At 36.8% G+C, this 24,620-nt stretch overlaps 1 protein-coding gene across 8 annotated transcripts in view; it reads left to right on the top strand.

Moving 5' to 3' along the window:
- The window catches only part of LOC118266932 (uncharacterized), a 28,276-nt gene extending 6,113 nt beyond the window's left edge, over nucleotides 1-22,163 (top strand). For 4 of the 8 annotated variants that reach the window (XM_050702921.1, XM_050702920.1, XM_050702914.1 and 1 more), the window contains exons 11-29: nucleotides 62-180; nucleotides 322-434; nucleotides 3,020-3,229; nucleotides 5,781-5,892; nucleotides 6,438-6,558; nucleotides 7,064-7,221; nucleotides 7,613-7,753; nucleotides 7,850-7,954; nucleotides 8,250-8,366; nucleotides 8,549-8,640; nucleotides 9,154-9,306; nucleotides 9,707-9,865; nucleotides 10,069-10,169; nucleotides 10,742-10,928; nucleotides 11,464-11,655; nucleotides 12,129-12,234; nucleotides 12,722-12,857; nucleotides 15,800-15,966; nucleotides 21,841-22,163. In XM_050702921.1, coding sequence (XP_050558878.1) covers nucleotides 62-180; nucleotides 322-434; nucleotides 3,020-3,229; nucleotides 5,781-5,892; nucleotides 6,438-6,558; nucleotides 7,064-7,221; nucleotides 7,613-7,753; nucleotides 7,850-7,954; nucleotides 8,250-8,366; nucleotides 8,549-8,640; nucleotides 9,154-9,306; nucleotides 9,707-9,865; nucleotides 10,069-10,169; nucleotides 10,742-10,928; nucleotides 11,464-11,655; nucleotides 12,129-12,234; nucleotides 12,722-12,857; nucleotides 15,800-15,948 — 2,471 coding nt within the window. In that variant the 3' untranslated portion in view covers nucleotides 15,949-15,966; nucleotides 21,841-22,163. The remainder of the gene's footprint in view (nucleotides 1-61; nucleotides 181-321; nucleotides 435-3,019; nucleotides 3,230-5,780; nucleotides 5,893-6,437; nucleotides 6,559-7,063; nucleotides 7,222-7,612; nucleotides 7,754-7,849; nucleotides 7,955-8,249; nucleotides 8,367-8,548; nucleotides 8,641-9,153; nucleotides 9,307-9,706; nucleotides 9,866-10,068; nucleotides 10,170-10,741; nucleotides 10,929-11,463; nucleotides 11,656-12,128; nucleotides 12,235-12,721; nucleotides 12,858-15,799; nucleotides 15,967-21,840) is intronic. The other 4 variants (XM_050702917.1, XM_050702916.1, XM_050702915.1 and 1 more) reach the window with 4 other exon arrangements.
- Nucleotides 22,164-24,620: the final 2,457 nt, after the last annotated feature.

Genomic DNA, 24,620 nt, shown 5'->3' with positions numbered 1-24,620 from the left:
TCAGTTACAGCCTTGCTAATATAGACAGCGACTGTTCATCTTAAAATGTTCCTATTTACAGACCTAGAAGACCAATGTTGGTCTTTCATCGTGAATGAAAATCTCTTTTCTGAAGACACAGCTTTTGCACTGTTCAGGGAAGCCAGGAAAAAGGGCATGACGCCTGTAATGGACTTAATGGTAAATGCAATAAATCACAAAATAATTGGTTTTGTTGATTCTGTTCTCTGGCACACCCTCTTTAAGAACAAAGTGATGTGATCCTACACAAATTAAAAAAATATAGATACGAAGTTATTTCTAACGTAATACTATTTGTAGGTACCTCGTGTGATGAGATTTTTCTTGCCATTGGTCGCCTCAAAAGATTTCATACATTTGGAGCCGGAGGAGCTCATGATATTTCTGAAATCTAATTATATATCTGTGACAAGGTAATTCCTACTCTAATTGTTTGTAAATTAGTGTTGGTTTCCCAAAAATAGGTATCACTACACAAGTACACAGTATAAAACAAAGTCGCTTTCTCTGTCCCTATGCCCCTTTCTATGCTTAAATCTTTAAAACCACGCAACGAATTTTGATGCGGTTTTTTTAATAGATAGGATGATTCAAGAGGAAGATTTATATGTATAATATATGCACAATATATCACCATTGCACCCATGCGAAGCTGGGGCGGATCGCTAGTAATCAATATTATAATGCTGTGATTTGATGTATTGTAGTACGTATTTGTTGTAATTAAAACAATAAGTAATCATCGTTATTAGTATTTAGCGAACATTAGAACATAAATTAATAAGATAAATGTTTAGCTTGGCACAGAACGTGATCAGTGTATGTTAATTGCTTGCTTATGTACGTCACATAAACATTGTACTTGCATATTTAATATTATACCAAGTTAGGATTATAATTTTACCTCATTTGCTATTCCAGACTATAATTTATCTCTGTGCATACCTTTCAGCCACAGCCGTCCAATAGTTTTTCTAGTAATAAACATACAAACATCCATACATCCTCACAAACTTTAGTATTTATGACGATAGTAAGATAATAAATAAAATAGGTATTACATATATGCTTTAGTACTTTTCCTACTTCCACTCATAGTCACGCCTGTTGGCGTGTAGGTGATGTAGAACCGTTCCCATATCTGATATGCAATCTTTGTTTATTTTTGCATGTCATGTCATCATTAAATAAGTACCGGACTTGAATTAATCACGACTTGTTAGTGTTGCACATTAAATTGATAAATAAAATGTACTTGCTTACTTATCTATAATATAAAAATAAGTCGGGTTTTCCTTCGTGACGCTATAACTCCTGAACGCACGAACCGATTTCCACGGTATTGCATTCGTTGGAAAGGTCTCGGACTCCGTGAGGTTTATAGCAAATAGCGAAACGGAGTTCGCCGGGATTGCTAGTAATTAATAAAATGTACGGGCAACGGGTTCGATTCCCTCAAGAAACAACTCTTTGTGTGATCTACAAATTCTTATTACGCGGCTGAGTAACATGTGTACTTCAAATCGTATGTTTGTAAACCATAATGATTTTCTGTTTGCATTGATTCTTAGTACAGGTTTAGCATAACATTTCATTCAAAGAATCAGACGTGCATTGTCGCATGTCCACATATGATATGAGTGATATACAAATATTCGTTCTGTGACTTGATTATCAATAAAACTAACTTGATAACATGCAATTGCACTTCATATTTCATTGCCCAGCTCTCCAAACAAAACGAAACTGTTGTAACTTTGTTACCACCTGGGGGCCTACTCCAGTTCTCGAATCCGAAATTGCGTTCAATCTTCGGCCGTAGGTTTTATTGATTTACTAATAGAATTAAGTACTTGAAATAACGTTTTATTTTTAATTTCATATTAAAACCTATTTATTTATCTTTATTTTATTCGTTCATTTTTGTTCACAAAAGTTCGCAATAAATAGAATTGTAGTATGCAATCTGCGAAGTTTCGGACAAAATTTTGTTTTTCGTTGAATTAGAGTAGGCCCCCTGTACCTCAAGTACGAACTAAGGGTACCAATGTCGGTTGAACATTGACTTCTGATACACCCTACATACAGTGTTTATTGACAAAATATATCCTAATGTTCACATGCCTTCAACCATGTCTTTACAGTTTATTAACAACTAGCGACCCGCTCCAGCCTCGCATGGGTGCCATGGTGATATATTATACATAAATTCTACCTTCCTCTTGAATCATTGTATCTATTAAAAAAAATTGCATCAAAATCCGTTGCGAAGTTTTAAAGATTTAAGCATACAAAGGGACATAGGGACAGAGAGACATGTAGTGAAATGTAACCTTACTGGCTTTAAAGATATAAGTACGTAGATAAACTTGAAATAATATAGACCACTTAAATAATGCTCATGTAATCATTGTGTTATCGTGTTTGATGATCTCTCAACGAAACCGGTTTCGCTTTGAGGACTTTATTTTTTACTGCAGATACAGCAGATAGTAATGTCAATCCGCACTAATACACACTCATATCATTATTCCTTGCGAAAGTAAACAGGCGACACCTTTCACTTTCACAGCAGTGAAAGTTTTATTGTATTTGCATATCAAATTTTTGAAAATGAGTCATATATTGGACAATATAATATCGAGTGACATCCTATTATGTAGACGGTAGCCAAACAACATTGCTAAATAAAAGTGCCGAGTTTACTTTTTAAACGTGTAGAGCAAAATGCAATGCAACGTGTCAAGCGCTAAACCTTGATTGTGAATACAATATATTATGTTTCATCAAGTGGAGATACAGGACCCAACACCCCCTCAACACCCGTCCCCCGATCCCCAAACCTCTCAATCCTTAAATTTCTTCCCCTCAAAAGGCAAGCAACGCATTTGTAACTTCTCTAATGCTCGTTTACCGTCCTATCCTATAAATAAATCAAAGCTAATGGCCCAGTTTTGTATCCTCGTTCATTGTGCTTATTAAATAAATTGTGTTTCAGCGAGATAGAAGTGTTGATGGCTGGTGTGCGGTGGCTGTACGGTGATTGGTCAGCTCGCAGGCAGTATGCGGTAGACGTGATGCGCTGCGTCAGGTTTGGGCTCATCTCCCCCTGGCAGCTCGTTGACATCAAGAGGAACCCTGACAATGCTGAGATACTGGAAATTGTGAACGAACCTGAAGTGCAGCAGATGGTCGATGATGGACTTGCGTTAGTATTCTTTAAGATCCCGTTAGATGGTAGATGCAGTTAGTACAATGCATCTTGATGCTGTTGTAAAACTATCTCACTCTCCACTATTAAGCAAACCCTTCGGAAGGTGTTAAGTCTGCCAAGTTTGTTTATTTATAAAATCTAACAATATGACATGTTACAGCTAATTCCATTATCATGCCATATTATCTTACATTTTAACCCTTACATACTTACATAAAAATTACATAGTGTAAAATATAAAATATTATGACAATACAAAAGTAGTTAGTCAATGTAGTGATATTCAATATGCCTTTGTATTACTTCAATAAACCTTGGTAGGTCGTGGAGCAAAGCTTTTTGATGTGAAGGGAAAAAATAAAATTATATATAGAACAGAAACAGTAGTTGTTGCTCAATATACCTTACTTCACAAGGGAAATTACGTGAAGAAAAATACATATATGTAGGTACTTGATTTGTTATTTTAATGTATATTTATAACGAAACATTACTAGTATATATATTTTACCCATGTATATTCCTTGAAATGATACCATTATTACAGGTAAATTACAGGGTTCTCTGTGGTTTAGCCGTTTGTTTTTCTAGTCTACTTGTAATTTTATCACTAATGTATGACTCAAGACAAAATAAATACAAAACAAATACTGGCAATAATATTTATTTAATTATTTCACATATTACATTTGCCATAACAAATCGTAGGTCCAACCCGACAAAGTAACTTAACTTCACTTTACTTTAACTTAACTTAAAAAAAATACTTCTATACATAAAATGCAGCTCGGGGTTATTATCCCGACCTGCGGACTATCTAGCGGGTTACGGCTCGACGGGCAGAAGTAGGAACAAGGTGGTTTTTAGTCAGTAAGAGTTTGACACTCCCTCTCGCCTCGCCCAAGGCGGGCCGCGCCGCGGCGCCCAACCCTTTAAAAAAGGCTTGTGTACACGATAAACTTATGTGACCGATAATGTATGTAAATAACGTTCTTATTCAAAGTTATCTGATACACAGCGGCTATCCAGACATTGTGAAACAAGTCCTAAGGGCATTAACATTATATAGAAAGCCACTGACCTAAGCATTAGTTGTTTGCATAGCCAAAACATTGTTAATTTCGGTATCATCATATCCACACGAAATCAGCACATAGTAATGGGTATGGGAAGACGTTCATCTATATATATCATTATAAATTGCTGTTCGTTAGTCTCGTTAAAACTCGAAAACGCCTGGACCGATTTGGCAAATTTTGGTTTTGAATTATTTGTTTGTGCTGAAGTTTTAAGGTCCTGAAAACGTGCGACATAAAAAATGTTTGCGGCGGTACGGAGTTTGCCGGATCAGCTAGTTTTTAATAGGAATGCCTTTGACAATGTGAAAACAATTATAATGATACATTGGAAATAAACGACGAATGGACGAATGGATGAATCTATCAAAATATTAATCTCATACAAGTATGAAATTCTATTACCTGTACAAGTACCGGCAATAAAGTCTAATGTTTATGTATGTGCCATATTCTGTAGAACAATACCTACAATATAATACTTCATTCCACTGAATGTCTTAAGTGTCGGTCGTAAAACATTAAAAATACCACGTATTAAAACGAAAATACATCCCAGATGTGAATACCTCGCACAGTCGGGTCTAGACTATCATAAGTTTAAAAATAGCAATTTGTACAATGTAAATTTTGCAAATTGTGCAATGACTATGAAATACTAAGTACAGTATAATAATAAAACTACCTGAAACTGACGATAATAAGAATAATAAATATTTTGTTAGACATTGACGACCGCAGACATTCTATTTCTATTTTTAAAATAAGTCATCAGTCATCATCTACATTCTATTAATAAAATAAGCACGAATATGAATGAAATGTGGGTATATCATTCATACAAAATATTATTTAAGAACTTTTCCAGCGGGAAAAAGGAAAAGCAGGTACCAAACCTACTTACGTCATTCTCCACACTCCCTCTCGCCTCGCCTAAGGCGGGAGAAGTCATTGGATGATTTTCAAAGAAGCCTTACCAATACATCCATTGTAACTTCGTGACGAAAAGACAAACAAATACACTAAGGACTTGTTTCACAAAGTCTAGATACATAGCGTATCAGATAATATTGAATTAAGAACGTAATTTGTATGCACTATCGGTCACATACAATTATCGGGCACTTATATGAAGCTGGTGAAGGACAAGTAATTATAGATTATATCAAGTATTAAAACTCTATGAGATTGTTGATTCATCCAAATCATCCAACTATTACGATTTTAATTAAATAAAATTAGTTTTCAAGGTTTGGTATTTTTCGCTAAGAGTATAACAGCCTCTAATGGAACTAAATCCTTCAAATCCGGTTGATTTCAAACGTTTTTTGTGCTCTACATAAGTAACCTGCTTAGTGATGAAGCTTTAATTCTTGATAATTCCAGATTATATCTGTCTTCAAACTTTGGTAGTCACGCCATAGTGAGTCAGCACAATTTCTCTGTAATTTGCGCTTTATGATCCACAGGTACGTCATAATAAAATATTGGTACGGCAACAATTCCAAGAACTATTATCACTGGATCGATGTCCTTGGATTGACGGAACCGGCCGAGAGGAACTGGATCGGCGAGGAAAAGGTATTTAATAAAGAATTGCATACCAGGGATATCAAATTGCAGTGCTGTTGCTAACGCATCAAAATTTTCAACTTTATTGCGATACGGGAAGGTATGAAAATGTTTACAGCATATGGCCAGATTAAATTGAATATTGAATATAACTTCTGCGAAATGACTAGACTAGAGTCATTTGGCAGCTAAACCTGGAAATATTTCTGGGAGTTCGAGATTGCGCGAGCGGCGCACATACGAGATGATAATTGGAAATTAAGAAAGAAATTAGCGATTTTATAGATTTTGATGTAAATCTATAAAATTGCTAATTTTAAAACACTCGGATTTTTGTGGGATTGCGGCAAACGAGTAGACAATCCAGGTAATCTCCATACTCCGACCATATGACTGAATCTGTGGGTATTAATTACCAATAATATCGCCTTTGTTATTCCAATAAAAGCACCGACATGCAATGTATGTATGGCACTAAGCTCTTCTTGTCATCTTTTCGAGTTAAGCAATATAAATTTCTAAAGCTAACTTCCACTATGACGTTGACGTTGCAGAATCATGTGACGTACAAAGACTTTCTGCAGTATTTGGAACAGTTTATGGTTCCCAAGGACCAGATGTACCAACAGATGGCCATGATGCAACCACCGAGGAGGAATGACGATAATATACCTGGTACTACTTACTATAAAAAGCCTTTATTTAATAATACTCATGAAATCAATGCCATAAAAATGGAAAGTATTGAGTAAACGAATGTATAAGCAAATTCACGTAATACGCGGCGAGCTCCTTTTAAAAAGTTTATTGCACTTAAACAAAAACTGGTTTTACTGCATTGATTTCTTACCGTAAAAACACCTCATTGTCTGATACCTATGAATAAAAATGTGGCTGCAATTCGAAGTCGAGTTTGAGAAAATAGCTTCTAGTCAATCGACTATAAGTGCAAATAACACTGCAGTGTAAAACAAAATTCGCTGAAATATTACAATAATATACATTCTTAAGATACGCGAGTCTATTCATGGATTAGAAGGAAAACATGCGGACTATTAGAAGCAACAAAATATATTATGTTTAGCTCAGTTTTCTCTTAAAACCGCCTACAGAACTTACAGCTGCAATTTCATGTGTTAGTATATAATTATAAACTCTTTATCTCTTTATACTTAATCAGGCACTATGCGGGGCATGGACAATGATAAAATGGAAATGCGAAGACCTAAAATGGACTTTCCTCTACCAGCCACGCTGAAAGGACTTGCTGGCGATAAGGACAAATCTTTTCCGACCATGAGTGAGTTTTTCGAAAACCGGAGACAGGTTAGAAAACAGGTTATTATTATTCTCATTTTCTTTTATTATAAATGATAAATGTTTCTTCTTTATACTATACTTTTGTTTATCAGTCCAGCTGCCATCTGTTTCCTGTACTTTTTCAGCCTTCTTCTGCTTACCTCCATTTTGTTAAGAGTTAGTAAAGTGACTAGGCGGTCAGCTGTTGTATTTGTAGAAAAGGACCATAGTATAATAGTATAGTGAATAGTCATAGACTAGACTAGACTGCTGTTACTCAATTACAAATGAACCCAGAAAAGTCTGTCCAGCCACCGCCGCGGCACGCTTCAGTGCAAATGAAATTCTTAATTTCCTAGTGCGAATCGAATTATATTTTTTTAGTTTTTTTTCGGCGATTAATAAAAAGCATAAGGAAATATTTTTTTAGCAGAATCAAGAAGGTCAACAGTCGATATCTCCGTCAAATAGATCACCGCCTTCAATGGAGGTGGAAATGGCTATGCCTATCTTGGCTGAATCTAGAATGAGAGGTCCCGAACTCGCTTGTAAACACCAAAAGCAATTTGAGGTAATCCCGAAGTATTATTACCTACTGTTGCTACTACTATACTACAAGTAGAACTTAGTTTATTTTATTTATATTTCTTTTGTAATGCGACTGTAGGAACAAAGAAAACTAAAAGAGCTGCAGAAGCAACAAGAATTGGCGCAACAGCAACGACGCAAACAAATTCAACAGATACACATGTGCTCTGTCGAACCAGACGCCGTAATCAATTTTCTTTTACTTTTATACTTTTATTTAGACTTGTTATTTTCCTTCATTTTGTACAATATCTAAATATAATGTTATAATAAAAACCGTGAATATCTGAGTGGTTTATTGGTAGTCGAATAGAGATATAATTATATAAAACTGCTAGACCGAGCCAAAGCCCTTTGCATTGTTATTATAGTAGGCACTAATATATCAGCAATCGTATATTGTGTGAAGTATTGAGCAGTACTTTTGATTAGGCGTGACAATTAGTACAAGACATTAACAAACAATTGTTTGTGATCAGGTTTCAAACAAGCAGGAACAAATTTACGAACCTCCAGAGAAGGACTCCGCAGAAGACCTGAACACCACCAACAGTGAAACCAGCAGTGGAACTGCTGAGACTAGCATCGCTGACAAAGTAAGAGAAATCGGGGCAACAATGTTAATAGAAGTACATAATGTAGAGGCACTTGCAACAAAGAACTAGAATTACTAAATAGAAGACCCTTTGGCACAGCTATTTTTAAAATCAGAACAGACAACTTTTATTATGTTCATAATTCTCAATCGTAGGTTTTTAATAATATATATTTTTTGTAGAACCAGTATGCAATGCGAAGAACAGAAAAACGACATAGTGTAGCAGCTTCATATCTTGCCGCTGCAACCGCAGCTTTGGCAGGATCACGAAGGTCAGTCATCCTCATCATCTTATTCAAAGTAATCCACATCATTCAAAAATCTCCAGTAACGCTAAAAAGTAAGTGCATGACAGATGCTTTTCGTCTGCACCGAAATATCAAAAATAAATCTGTACATACATTTTACTCGAGTAATAACTCATGTATCCGTGGTAATCCCAATTTTGTATAAATCCGTTCCATAGTTTTTGTGTAATGGATGGGATGGGATGGATGGATGGAAGTTATTTGTATCACTTTACCATCTATACTAATATTATAAAGCTGAAGAGTTTGTTTGTTTGTTTGATTGTTTGTTTGTTTGAACGCGCTAATCTCCGGAACTACTGGTCCGATTTGAAAAATTATTTTTGTGTTGGATAGTGCATTTATCGAGGAAGGTTATAGGCTATTAAACATCACGCTATGACCAATAGGAGCCGAGCAGAGCGAGTGAAACCGCGCGGAAGTAGCTAGTTTATAATATTAGTAAGATTGTATTATTTTATCATTGTAATTCGGCAGCCCAACTTCTGGAAGTCGACCATCGCCGCCAGCAAATGCGTCACGATCTGAGGCGACCCCGCGGCCCAATGCACCCCTGTCACAGAACAACATCGGGAGTCCACAGATATCACTCTTCAACCAGTCAAAGGAGTCACTGGCTAAGAATAACATGTCTGTATCTTAACTAAAAATTACGGTTTACTCGCGTAAATTAATGGAGAAAAGCTCTATGTCACCGCGTCTGTGAATGTCCGTATGAAGAGTCCCTCTTTGACTCGAAACTAGTAGAGTTTTTTTTTCCATTAATTTACGTGAGTAAACCGTAATTTTTAGTTAATTTAGTATGTCTATATAGTTATTATAAAATTATGTCTGTATCTCTCTTCTAGAAGGACATAATGTGTCTATGTCTACCTTATACATATTCAGAAACTTACTATCAATCATCATAGTATTTTGCTAGAACATGAATAAGATCATCATCGTTATACTTAATAGATGCATCAATATACACATGCAGTTAATTTACATTATCTGTAGGAAAAATAATTTGCTATATTGAATTTTTCAGGAACAAATTGTCCACGTCTATATTGGGACCTTCGAACAAGAACTACATCGCTGACGGTTCCTTGTTCAATTGGGATAGGGAGACTGTTCTCGTTTTCGGTGGGATCGATCACTTGACTACGTATGGATTCGGAGGGAACATTGGAAAGTATATCTACAGGTGAACAAAGATACCTACTTAATAAAGATGTAGTATTTTTGTACAATAACATCTAATGTAGTGAAAACTGGCCTGTTTAAAAAAATACACTCTGTCTGCTTTGTCATTCTGTGAAATATGTAATATCCGTGGAAAGAGGAACGTAATCTTAAGATTTTTTATTCTAATTAGTGTGGGTATCATAGAATTGAACACGATTTCAGGTTCGATCCAGTGACCAATGTTTGGGATTACGTGGGAGATCTGCCGGAGCCAAGACATCATCACTCGGTGGCCTTTTTACGAGGCCGAGTCTATCTTGTGGGTAAGATCTTAGGAACATTCGAGAATTTAATATAATTTCCTCTTACTTCTTATGACTAGAGACTAAAGTAAAGTCTTACTTACATAATAGATAGGTTTTTTTTTTAAACGTTGCCCCACACTAGGATTTTCTCCTGTGTCGTGGGTACGTTTACAAACATACAAGTTCACATGCACATGACACCCAGACCCGAAACAACAATTTGTGGATCACACAAAGAGTTGCTCCGTGCGGGAATCGAACCCGCTACCCGTTGCGCGGCAGCAAGTTGCCCAGTCACCGCACCAACCGTGCAGTCCAAGTTATTATTTTTCGTATTTGCAGATTGGTTAAGTTAATATAAGTTTTTAAACTGATATAGTCACTAACACTATTATTAGAAATTGAGACGGGATATTTACCATGTTTATTTATTTCTATGAGTTTCCGATATTTCGGCACTGTTGCAAGCGCCATGATCACCGATGAACTCATTCAGTTCAACAGTGCCATATCCCGTCTCAAGTTCTAATAATAGTGGTTTAGTTAATATTTTAAATTTATTTAATATTCAACGTTTGTACCCATATAAGGTGGTGCTGATCCCCGTGATGACGACATACGAGGAAAGTCTGCAGTAGTGTCAACCGTGTGGAGCTTTGAGCCAGTGTCTCGTTCGTGGTTCAGTGAAAGTGGGCTGATGACGCCGAGGAAGAACTTTGGACTCGTGGTACACCGCATGGCCATGTACGCCATTGGAGGACTTGATAAGAAGGGAAGGTGATTATTCATTTTACACTTAATACACATGTGTGTATAGATAACTATTATTAGAACCTATGACGGGATATTTACCATGTTTATTCACTTCGATGAGTTTCCGATAAACATGGTAAATATTTTCGGCACTGTTGCAAGCGGATGCATGATCACGGATTAAATCAGTTAATCATGGATCATGGCGACATAGTAAATATCCCGTCATAAGTTCTAATAATTGATGATTTTTCTACACTTTGGATGTCATTACCATACATTTTCTATTGTAATTTATACCATTGCGTAGTGCTAAGATGAGTGTAGTAGGCATTGCCGTTTTGTATTAAGTCTATCTGGGATTAAAATGAGTGGGCGCCTTTTGTGAGATTATCACATAGACTAAAGTCAAACAAAGCTAATCAAACCTCAACCCAAGAAAACATAAATTTACGATTGGGTTCAGCCGATCATGCCTAATGTGATAAGCTGATGATGATTTATTTCCTATTTTCTTACGAGAATTCATTCAATATATTTTTTTAATCATCTATTTCAGAGTGCTACGTTCAGTAGAAAAGTTCGACCCTAAGACGGGATCCTGGAGTGAAGTGCGTTCGATGAGCGTGTGTCGAATGGCCCTGGCTTGTGCGAAGTACCGCGAGTATATCTGGGTGGCAGGTGGCATGACGGGAGAGAAGAAAAAACCTGTCTGCAAGATCGTTGAGTGCTATAACTCAACTACTAATGAGTGAGTATCAAATTTTACCTATATATTGTACCGATTGCACGGTCGGCGCGATGGCTGCGCAACTGGCTGCCGTGCAATGTGTAGCGGGTTCGCTTTCCGTACGGAGCAACTTTTAGTGTGATCCACAAATTGTTGTTCACAGTCTGGATGTGATGTGTATATGAACTTGTACTCGTATGTTTGTAAAAGCACCCACGACACAGTAGAAAATTTCAACGCAACGTTTTTTCCTATTGGGATTTCTTCCTGTAGACCTGTGGAAGGAAAAGTATTTACAGCAGCAGTCGCCATTTTGACTGACGCCGCGCTAAAAAATTACCTCTTAGATTGTGCCGACTATAGTTGCATGGAATTTCCATGCATTTACCCAAATTCCTATTTATCGACTGTTTATAGACTAACAGATGCATCCGCAAGAAATTAGATATGATAAACAATTTTTACATTTGTAAATTAACTTTACAAACTTACAGATGGACAGAAATACACAGTCTGCGATTTCCCAGATGTTTCTCCACAATGTTTGCAATGAACGATAAATTGTACATCGTTGGCGGAGCTGGGAAAGTTTCAGATAAGGTAAATATAGTTTTGTACGGGGGCTTTTCCACCACCTTTTTTTTGAGGGGGGAAAATCATCCAATGACTTCTCCCGCCTTGGGCGAGGCGGAAGGTAGTGTCAGACTCTTACTGACTAAAAACCACTCCGTTCCTACTCCCGCTTTTCGAGCCGGAGCCCCGGTTAAACCGCTAGGTAGTCCGCAGCTCCGGATCAGGCATCTGCCCTACTGGGCTTCATCTGTGGTGGTCTGATGGTTACCTAGCTACCCCTACTCGCCGTCCGCAGACCCGCACTTACGCCAACTAAGATATAGATTTAAAAAAACTAAAAAGGAGATGGTAACTTCATGTAGTTTTGTCTAAACTGCAGTGACATACACTTTTAGACCCTCCCATGTTAGCAATGCACATATTAGGTACTATACCATCTTATTATGGACATCCCAAGAGAGCAACAAAGAAACGCAAAGTAGATACATTAATTTACCAAAACCTTGTCTTATAGGAACAGACGGTCACTAGTGTCGGCGCCATTGACGTTTGGGACTGGAAGCTGCGTAAATGGAGGCAGGAGACGGAGATGTCCATGCCCAGACATGGCCATGCGTTGGCCTACCTTGGAACACAGCTCATCATTATTGGTGCGTACTTTTTTGAGGGGGAAGACTTAATGACTTCTCCCGCTTTGGGCCAGGCGAGGAGTGTCAGACTCTTACTGATTAAAAACCACCGAGTTCCTACTCCTGCTTTTCGAGCCGGAGCGTCGGTAATTCGCTAGGCAGCCCGCAGCTCCGGATAGGTGCATATTTATTTTTTGGTGGGAAGTTAAGAAAACACTTATTAATTTAATAATGGATTATCATTTCATCCTCAACCATTTTATATTAATCTATAAGCAATAACTATTAACTAGTATGTGTTAAGTAGTCAAGTACAACAAAACATCAGCCTCATTACAATCATTTCTTTGGGACGGTTTTACAATAATAATGGTCGATGATGTCGTCATTACGGAGTCATTATAGATAATTGCTCGTTACAACAAGCAAAACATAATGGACCATTAATGTGGCCAACTGGATTTTAAGATTACTTATATTTCGAAGATATGACCTTGATTGCACGGTTGGCGCGGTGGCTAGGTAACCGGCTGCCGCACAACGCGTAGCGGGTTTGATTCCCGCTCGGAGCAACTCTTTATGTGATGTACTTGTTGTTGTTTTCTTCGGGTCTGGGTGTCATATGTATGTGAACTTGTTTGTTTGTTAATGCACCCACGACACAGGGGGAAACAGTAGTGTGGGGTTCGTGTCCAAAAAAAAAATTAACTGTATTTTTAAGATAGCAATTGGTAGTTTAAAATAACGATGTTATTAGGATCTACGATGCTCTCATTGTTTGTAAAACTAGAATGGTAATAATTGTATGCAAACCCAGACATAACATCCGTTGGATATTTGCCTAATGTACATTCAGTCGAAGCTGTTATTTTATGACAGTTTTGACTTCTATGTCTTCGAAAGATAGACAGGTGTATCCTTTCATAGCTAAAAAATAGATTACGCAATTTATTTTCAATTTCTATGAAACTTTTACCTACTATCTATATTTTCTAGGCCAAACATACAGTTCGCTAGAAATACTATGATACTGATGACTACGCCAGTAAACTATTTAGAACATATTTTACTTTTCTACAAAATATGTATATCATCAAATCTAGTCACGTATGAATAGATTGATTATTAGGAATTCACTGACAAATAGTATTTGCGACTATACGTCGCAATATTATGTTCTAATTTAGCTTTTACTCAATTGTAAATAATGTCAACCAGAACTTCATTGTTTCTGCTCATTGGCCTTGTCCTACTGAGAACTTGTTCAAATTGAGGTCTCTAATTATATGAATACTTACAGGTTTTGCAAAATTTTTAAGTTTTCAAAATTATCTTTTTTTTTTCAACACAATCTTGTGGTACACCTAGCCATGACAATACTTTTGTCCGTATTATTGTTTTCGTCTCATAAAATTAAATACAGACGTTTTATTTGTGACAGTTTAACAACGTGGTCGGGCCTGGAAGGGAATTTTAGGGTTTGGTTTGAGCTTTTTATGTCTAATGTCTAGTTGGAAAGTCTGTAGGAAAGAAATGTGTGTCTCCACATTGCTGACTATATAATAACGTCGGGTATAACGTCTATGCTTCAAAACCTTGAAGTCCTTGAACCTGTATGTTGTACCTTTTTTTGAGGGGGAGAATCATCCTATGACATCTCTCGCCTTGGGCGAGGCGAAAGGGAGTGTCAGAATCCTACTGACTAAAAACCACCCCGTTCCTACTCCTGCTTTTCGAACCGAAGCCCCGGTAACCCGCTAGGTAGTCCGCAGCTCCGGATATGATTTAAATTTATGCAGACACTTACACACTCACTATTCATAGTGCAAACATTATCGAATACTTAACCAGAACGATTAGTAATAACACGTTAACAGGTAAGTTCTTTTGACACACATGTGACACAGACAAGGAAATATTATAAAATAAAATATCTGTTATGGAAATCCAAAAACATTTCCTTAACTATATGTCACTTGCTTTTTTGATATTTGCTAAAGGATATACGAGTACGTAGTTTAAATAGTTCGATGACTTAAAACCGCAGTGACGAAAATTGTTTAGATACCGCCTGCGATAAGTAAACTAAGGATATGGGGATTTACTGATTGATTACGTAGTTGCGAGGTTTGAGGTCGGTGATGGTAATCTGTGACGTGTTCCCTGAGGTACATTCCTTCTAAGAACTCTGTACCTCTACCATGAGTTTGAAGTAATAGTATTTGTCAATAGTCACTAGCGATGACGTAATTTTTTTGTATGGGAAGTTTTAGGTCCTCATGTGACGTAAATTTCCGTCCGATTTGACCAGGGAACCCCATATCCTAAACCTTCGAATTACTTTTATAAAAATTACAGATTATCATATTATATTAGAAGTAAGAAATACATTTGTGATAAGTTCTTGTTTGCTTAGTAAGATATTTTGAAAAATATCTTTGACATACGTGCTGCGGATTTGTGGTAAAATATCTACAATTATTTACTTTTCTAATAAAGTATAACATAGATCAACATAACCAGTAACTTTGTATAATTATCACACATTTTGCTAATTGGACAAGCACAATATCAGTGTTCGTAATGCAACAAGGCTTACAAAGCGGCGGGGTATACAGTACCTCCTATCGTGTCCGCTGTCGACTACTTACATAATATGGGTGAAACTACTGAAATTGCACATATATTGCCAAATTACAATTTAAGGTTTTAATGAGTTTCATAATCAATCTTCTACAACATAAAATAAGTCGGCTTTTCCTTCCTGACGCTAACTTCAGAACGCACGAACTGAATTCCACGATTTTGCATTCGTTGGAAAGGTATCGGGCTCCGTGAGGTTTATAGCAAAGAAAATTCAGGAAAAAATTCAAGACAAAAGCAGGAAACAGGGAAAATCATTGGTGGCGAAACGGAGTTCGCCGGGTTTGCTATTTCTTTATAATTTTGAATTGTTCTACCAGGTGGTGTGACTACTATTTACATGCGCGCGTTGAACAACGTGGAATCGTTTTGCTGCGAGCGTGGGGCGTGGATACGAGGCGTGGCCACGCTGCCCTCGCCGCTCTCCGGCCACGGCGCCGTGACGCTACCCCCTGCTTCGCTAATGTGACCGGTATTATGTGTTTCAGTAAGTTTTCTTTTCCCTGTCGTAATCCCAACTTTTTAATGATTTACGGGTAGTACAATATATGAGAACACAAAGAAAACAAACTGTTTTTTTATTTGCATATTCACATTTCTCATATATTATGTCTTATACTTTCATTTCTTACATCAACGGCTTACATCGGAGTGAAACTTCAATCCGATGCCTTTTGTACTGACTGAGTGCCTGCACCGGCCGAGTTGAAGTATTTCACTGTGCTGAGAGCGCTACATTTGGCAAGGCTTTAAATTTGCTATCGGAAATTAAGGACGCGTTCTCATAATTGACAGGTATCGAATCGCATCACTACATTGACACGACTCTCGACAATACACACATACGCACGGATAGCTGCGGAAATTATGACAAAATGAACTTAATACTTTGAAAGTTTGAATATTTTCTTACTTTCTTTTTTAATATTTTTATTTTGTTTAGTGCGTGCGTAGACTCAAATGTTTTGTGTTATCTGTTGTTCAATTCCGTTCAGTGCCGAATTTGGGCTCGGATTATTCGATTGGTGTCATTTTCATAGTTTTCGGAAAGTAAGCGTTCGAAATCAAAAATCAAATGGTGCCAACGCAAAACTAACTTTTTACATGCTTTTATTTAGTTTCATATGTAAAGGATGTATGTATGTGTGTTTGTTTGTATGTTTCTATATAACCGACCTCTTCCAACTCGATTTTTACCCATTTTAAACGGACCGATTTCGTTCAATCTTTGTAGACTTATCAAGGACCGGTGGCAAATTAATACCTCGTAGAAATTAATCAAGGGTCAGGAATCCCTGACGTGGACACTTAACAGCCCAGATGAACCTGAAGAGATATGAATATACTATCTTAAGAAAAGTTGTTCAGCGTGATGAGCACATTTTAGCGCCATACGAAAATCGAGGATGTAGAATCCCTGACATAGACTCCAGCCCAGCCGAACCTGAAGAGATTTGAATATACTTTCAACAAAAGATATTTAGCGTGATGAGCATTTTATATGAATATACTATCTTAAGAAAAGTTGTTCAGCGTGATGAGCACATTTTAGCGCCATACGAAAATCGAGGATGTAGAATCCCTGACATGGACTCCAGCCCAGCCGAACCTGAAGAGATTTGAATATACTTTCAAGAAAAGATATTTAGCGTGATGAGCACTTTTTCGCCATATCTTTTATACTAATTATTCTCATAACAATACTAAATTTTCCGCCTACTGTTAGTATTAATATTAAAATTATTTTGTTCGGTTCATCACAAAAACATGTTTTTAAGTTTTTTTAATCTACAATGTGATAGGGGTGGGACTTCTAACCCGTTAAGGCTGAGTACTACATCTAATTTTATCGACAAAAAAAAAATATGGGGCTTGAACCCCCAATTGAAAATATTGAAAAATGGCGATTTTTTCAGTAAAAATAATTCACAAATGATTTTTTTTCTCACCAAAACATTATCAAACATATGAAAAAAGTAATGAATTAGTTAACCAAGGTTATTAGCTACCGTTTGTCGTTTTTTTTTTTTTGTTTCTACGACGTATACAACCTTTGATATCAAAAAAAGTAAAAAAAATATTAAAATTGCCATAATTTTAAGGGGAGGGGATTCGACCCCTTCGACCCCCGACTTTTGTCGATAAAATTAGATGTAGAACTCAGCCTTAACGGGTTAGAAGTCTCACCCCTATCACATTGTATATTTTATTATGGTTTTATATCAATGGTTTTCGGGGTCGCCAAGATAAAAAAAAACAATTATGGTAACGAACGTGACAAGACCTGGGTGGAACAAACAAAGAAAATACATAAAATAAATTAAACATCAATTCTTTATTTTCACGATATTTGTTTGAATATGCGAGGAATGAGCCCGTAAATTCATATTTCTTGCCTGTCTTGGGTCAATTAATTCCGGAAGAAGACAATTTTTATAAAATCGAATGATTCACTCCGTATTCGATATTAGCGACCCCAAAAACCACAACAATGACACTCATGTCGAAAAATGACAATGCCAGAATCTCTATAGAGCTTTGTCCCACCAAAAAAATATAGTGTACAGACATGCCAAATGTAGCATTCTATTGCTGCTCTATTAGTGATAACTAAAAACATGATTAAAAGCCTTTAGATCTTGCGGTTTCTATATGAATCTAAGTACAAAATATTACATTTAGGTTAGGTTAATTGCAGTTATAATGGTAGAAATAATTAAATTACAATGCTATCATAGGGTGTTTAGCTATGAAAGGAAGGAATGTCATCACTCATCACCAATATCACCTTTAGTAATCCTACTTTAATTCATAATCATAACGAAACAACAATGTAAACAGAACAGACAGAGCGAATGTCAAATAATGACTTTTTGGACATAATGACACACGCACGCCAATGAGGTTTCGTTACATCTAATCACTAACGTTCAAACACGAAATCATAATTATAATATGCATTCATTATAATATATATTATAAAAAAAAATTAACTAGCAGTATGTATTAAAACCAAATTCATATTAAAATTCGTACACATTACATTAATAAATCTTTTTTTTATTGAATTACTCGTTTTGTTCCTTGTGCAAGCGTACTAAGAAACGCAGAGGGTCGCGATAAATACAGGAAATAGGCCTTGGGTTTTTAAATTTCCTAATTTTTATCCGCAAGTTTATCAGAATAATAATTAAGTAACCAAGGGTCTTATTTTCATTGCATAATTTTGATTAATTTACATTTTTTGTACATTGATGAAATTAAGTGGGGCAGGATCTGGCATGGTCATTTATATATTTATGTCGGCGCCATCTTGAACTTAGATTTTCACTTTATATTCGTTATAAGCGACCCCAAAAACCATGAAAATGACACCCATGATGGAAAGTTGGCAAATCTAGTCGGCGCCATCTTGGATTTTGATTTTGACTCCATATTCGCTATAAGCGACCCCAAAAACCATGAAAATGACACCCATGATGGAAAGTTGGCAAATCTAGTCGGCGCCATCTTGGATTTTGATTTTGACTCCATATTCGCTATAAGCGACCCCAAAAACCATGAAAATGACACCCATGATGGAAAGTTGGCAAATCTTGTCGGCGCCATCTTGGATTTTGATTTTGACTCCATATTCGCTATAAGCGACCCCAAAAACCACGAAAATGACACCCATGATGGAAAGTTGGCAAATCTAGTCGGCGCCATCTTGGATTTTGATTTTGACTCCATATTCGCTATAAGCGACCCCAAAAACCATGAAAATGACACCCATGTTGGAAAGTTGGCAAATCTTGTCGGCGCCATCTTGGATTTTGATTTTGACTCCATATTCGCTATAAGCGACCCCAAAAACCATGAAAATGACACCCATGTTGGAAAGTTGGCAAATCTTGTCGGCGCCATCTTGGATTTTGATTTTGACTCCATATTCGCTATAAGCGACCCCAAAAACCATGAAAATGACACCCATGGTGGAAAGTTGGCAAATCTTGTCGGCGCCATCTTGGATTTTGATTTTGACTCCATATTCGCTATAAGCGACCCCAAAAACCATGAAAATGACACCCATGATGGAAAGTTGGCAAATCTTGTCGGCGCCATCTTGGATTTTGATTTAACCTCATGTTCAAAATAATATAACGAAACATTCTATATTCAGTAAAGTGTTGCTCGTACAGAATGTGTAAAAAAACATACAAACAGCCGAACATAGTACCTCCTCCTTTTTGTGAAGTCGGTAAAAATATCAAGATTGGTTTGTGAAGTATAATTTATCAAATATTTTGTACTCGTACAGCGATCTTTTTCAAGGCCATTTTTTGTAACAGGCGACGCAGCGTCCACCCACGACAGCGCTCGAGCGCAGACTGAAATTTCATTTGACATTTTCTATCCAATAAATCTAAATAGTAAACAAATAAAATAACCCTTATTGCTACGCTTTAAAGTTGATGTCTGACAGCAAAATAGGAGAAAAAATTAAACGGGAACTTTTATTTATTTCCGAGACAATCTATACTTATAATAAATCTGTAGAGAGGTCAATTCTGTACATGAAATATATTTCCAAAATAACTATCAGTGGGTGATTAGTAATCGATACTGACGCCAAAAATGCAATCAGAAAAAAATTTGTCTGTCTGTCTGTCTGTCTGTCTGTCTGTCTGTCTGTCTGTCTGTCTGTATGTTCTTTATAGATCAAAAACTACTCGACAGATTTCAACGAAACTTGGTACAATTGTTCTTCATACTCCTGGGCAGGTTATAGTACACTTTTCATCACGCTACGATCAATAGGAGCAGAGCAGTGAAGGGAAATGTTGGGAAAACGGGAAAAGTTACTCCATTTTTTAAGCTTCCGTCACGTGTGCAGCCTTAATGGTTAAAGCTACACAGAAATCATGTATGACGGAAATGTTCTCCTTAAAATTGTTTAAAAAATATTCCACGACAGCAAATGTCTATCTTTTATGGTTGACTCACAATAACACGTATAACTCCCGATAGCTTAGCAGTTCGAAGCTTTCTAATTATATTTGTCTACCTATTCTTACGTTTATGACACTCATTCATCCCTAATTAAAAAATGTTAACCTTATTACCTATTAAATAAAAAAAAATCATAGAAATCGGTACAGAAACACCAAATATATACATGAATTACGCTTAGTTTCTATTAAGTAGGTAAAGGCGTAGGTACTTTTATCTTATTATAGATCGATACTAAACCGGAATATGTGATTAATTTTTTTTTGTCTTTCTGTCTATCTCTATGTTCAGGCATCACGTGAAAACTAACGGTTCGATTTCGATGAAACTTGGTATAATTATACCTTATTATCCTGGGCATAAAATAAAATACTTTTTATCGTGGAATAATATGTAGAAAAAAAAATCTTAATTTTTCACTTTTATACTACAGAACGCAAGCTTAACAGCAGTAGAGGGATATCCTTAATTATTATGGGCCTAGCCATAATTGGCTCCAATAGATATTTATAAGATGTCATTGTAAGAGTTACTCAAAATGGAGAAAAAAAAAACTTCCACGCGAAGACCGACATCCACGCGGACGGAGTTGCGGGCGGAAGCTAGTTTGAAATATTTTCGTAATTTTTTCCCATAGTATAATTTTTGATTATGTCTGCTTCCCCGGGATATTTTTTTGAGATTCAGAATTATGCGTGTAGTAGCAGTAAAATGTTCCTAAACTCAACCCTTTTTTGTCAATTTTGTGTGAAGAGGTAAAGAAAAATCGTGTTTGCAATAATAAAATATAACTTTTTTTCACATTACAAATCAATATTTTGGAGATAAAGAAGTGATCTATCTATTGTAATTGTTAGTTATGTTCAGTTAAGTTTCTTTTGGTCGTAATATGTACTGAAAAATAGCTTATTTACGTCAGATTTGAGAACGCGTCCTTAAGTAGCATTATGTGTGAAGTATGGAAAAGCCATGCTTCGGCACGAATGGGCCGGCTCGACCTGAGTGATACCACGGCCTCACAGAAAACCGACGTGAAGCAACGCTTGCGTTGTTTCGTTGTGTGAGTGAGGTTACTGATTACCAAAATCTTCCCAATCCCCGATTCCCCAACAGCCCTTAAATTCCTAACCTCTAAAAGGTCCGTAACGCACTTGTAACGCCTCTGGTGTTTCGAGTGTCCATGAGCGGCGACGATTGCTTACCATCAAACATCAAGTGACCCGTCTGCTCGTTTACCGGCTTATATCATTAAAAAATGATACTCTTCAGCAACAGACATACTGACACTAATTAACAGAAGATAAGGATCGGAAGCGTACGGATAATCCATTGTTGTTGTTTACATTTTAGTATTATTTTTCTGTTGCAGGCAGACATATTCGTCGGCCACCAGTCTGCTAGCTCGCTAGCCTGTCCGCTCGACGAGACCCAAATTGTTTTACTTTATGACAGGAGATTGTGTCTGCCGTGGAACCTAGGAGTACTTTAAGTGCACTGTAACTGTAGCGTATAAACATTTTGCGAGAACTTTGAAATTTTCAGTACATTTTGACGTGTCTACAATAGTAAGTTATTGAAATCGTGAGTGTCTTGTGATTGTACCCTGAGAGAAATTCTAGTAAGCGTTAAATTATTATTTAAACGTATGTTCAAACGTTTTGTGATATAAATATAATATTCGACTCGTTCCAATTACTTGTTTTTTATTACAAACTGAATAGTATGATTTTGGTGATGCAACGTCACGCCTTTTATCCCCGAAGGCACGACACGTAATGCCGCTATATAATGTGCACCCACTTTTCACCTGTGTTATAAGTCCCATGTTTAGAAGGTTGGCCTATTGCTATATACTAGGCACAATTCCAGACTCCGTGCTCCTACTGAGAAATTTTCGAAAAACCGAAAAAAGCCCGATAAGAGTTTGGCCAACCCGGGAATCGAACCTGAGACGCCTTATCGCACTTGCAAAAACTTGATCAACGTCAACCAGTCTGTTGCAGTATGATTTTGTTAAAGTAAAATCTAGATTGTGTAGTGTAAACGTTTATTAAAATAGTTTTATAATCTCCATTCTTAATCTAACTTAAGTATTATAAATTAAGATCAAAGTACATGGCACTTAACGCTAGTATCACACAGTTTAATACAGGAAATACAGGACTTCGCTGATGGAAACATGTCTTCGTTGTACTGCATGTGCATGTGGAACACGCCACAAACCAATAGACTTGCGAAGAACGTTTAGTAGATCAAAGTTGTCCCTTAAACTTCCAAGGTAACGTGAAACGAAGAAACATCGTTCAAGTTGTCCGTTGTTTATTTACATTAATTCCAGACCTCCCTGCAGTCACCCAGTAGGTCCCTCTCAAAACCATCCTCACACGGAGGGTACCTCGTGAAGAACAGCACGTTGTTCACTGGCACGAACCGATTTGGTTTGATGTTACGTATCACCTCCTGAAAAGAGAAAAGTCACGATCATTATCATTCATCCGATTTTAGACCTTACCACCTGCGGCCAAGTACTATTCTTAACTGATAAGTTAATCCGACTTTGTGATACAAAAATGACAGCCAGAGATGATCCTATAGTCCTCTAAAATACCTTGTTTTAGATTATTTCAATAACAAAGTTTAGTATCACAAAGTAAGTAGGTAATTCGTCTTCTATATATCTTCTTTGTATGATTAGGATAATTTATGAGAAGGATATGATAAAGATAAACGTTACTATAGATAATTTACAAAACAACTATAAAAATATGTATGGTGAGCTACAAGCTGCATCCGTACATTTCAAGGTAATATATTCTGAATAATCTCTAGAGTCTGTATGATAGAACTCTTGAGAGACAAGATATCAATTCAATGCCATTTTCATGAAGGCCGGAAGAAAACTATAACTTTTCTGAGATATACAAAATTATTTCTAAAGGCTCGTATCCTTGAGCATCATTCGGCGACACACAAATATGAGCCTCTAGCATGGCTTGAAACTAGTCGAGTTCCTCGTCAAATAATTACGTGCTATTATTAAGTAATAAAATGTTTTTTGCCCGACGCGGGAATCGAACCCGACACACACAATAGCCGGTGTTTCAGAAAGCCTTAGGCCGCGCCTGACCTCTCTCTGGGAGGATACTACCACCAATAGGTGTGCCGGCCCATTGGGTTCAGAGAGTAACGGAACAGAGAATGCATCTGTGTTAGCACACACACTTGTGCACTATAATATCTCCTGCGTAGTGGACTAGTCTAATTAGACAGACTGGTCCACCAATATCGAAACCGATCAGCAGATTTATACATAAGTATTTGTATTGTATATGGGTATGAGCTATAAGTAAACGTTAAAAAAAGTTTCACACAAATTAGACAGTCAAGGTACTTACAATTGGCATGCCGTCAATGTCCTTGATAATCGGTTCGCTGTCGTTGATCACATCTTCCTCCGTTTGCCCTACACTACTCGGGTGGATGTGCCTCGCATTGCCAAGGACAAATACTAAAGACAATACTACTAATAGAAGAAACTTGGCCATCGTTGCTCAAAACTATTGTCAAACGTGTATCGCTAACAAACGCTCACAATTTGTTTGCTGCTGTAAACATTCTTGCAGCCTTTTAAATGTTGTTTTGTTATCTTTAGGATCGATAGCCTACGTCACAGATACGCAACAGCCGAGCTAACTGGCCCGTTATTTGTTTAGACTCGACGCGAATGTAAACACGCCGTCAGGGGGAGCGACTGTTTACCTCACCGCCATACGTCACACCAGCCTTCCCCATATACAATTCTTCTGAATCTTACGCAATTTTGTTCGATTGCAGGAAGGATAAAACCAATATTACACGCGATAAATACGTTACACGTGCAGATTTGCATGTCATGCTCAATTAATTCTCATAACTTTTAGTTGTACGAGTAACCCGGATTTACCATGGAAAAATGAGTTAGCGCTTTTGTTCTAAAATAATATTTGAAAAGGAAAACGGGATTATAAAGAAAATATTGAATCTCACACTATCTAGCTTCGTGAAAATACCAAAAATACCTCAAATATTTACCCTTTTTAGGTACCTAGGTACTCTATTTGAGTGACCTGTCTTGCACAAAGCAACATAAAATATTTTCAACAACCAACA

The sequence above is a fragment of the Spodoptera frugiperda genome, chromosome 23, assembly GCF_023101765.2.
Source record: "Spodoptera frugiperda isolate SF20-4 chromosome 23, AGI-APGP_CSIRO_Sfru_2.0, whole genome shotgun sequence".
NCBI lineage: Eukaryota > Metazoa > Arthropoda > Insecta > Lepidoptera > Noctuidae > Spodoptera > Spodoptera frugiperda.
Note: the sequence above shows the minus strand (reverse complement) of the source record. Positions and strands in the feature narration are given on the sequence as shown.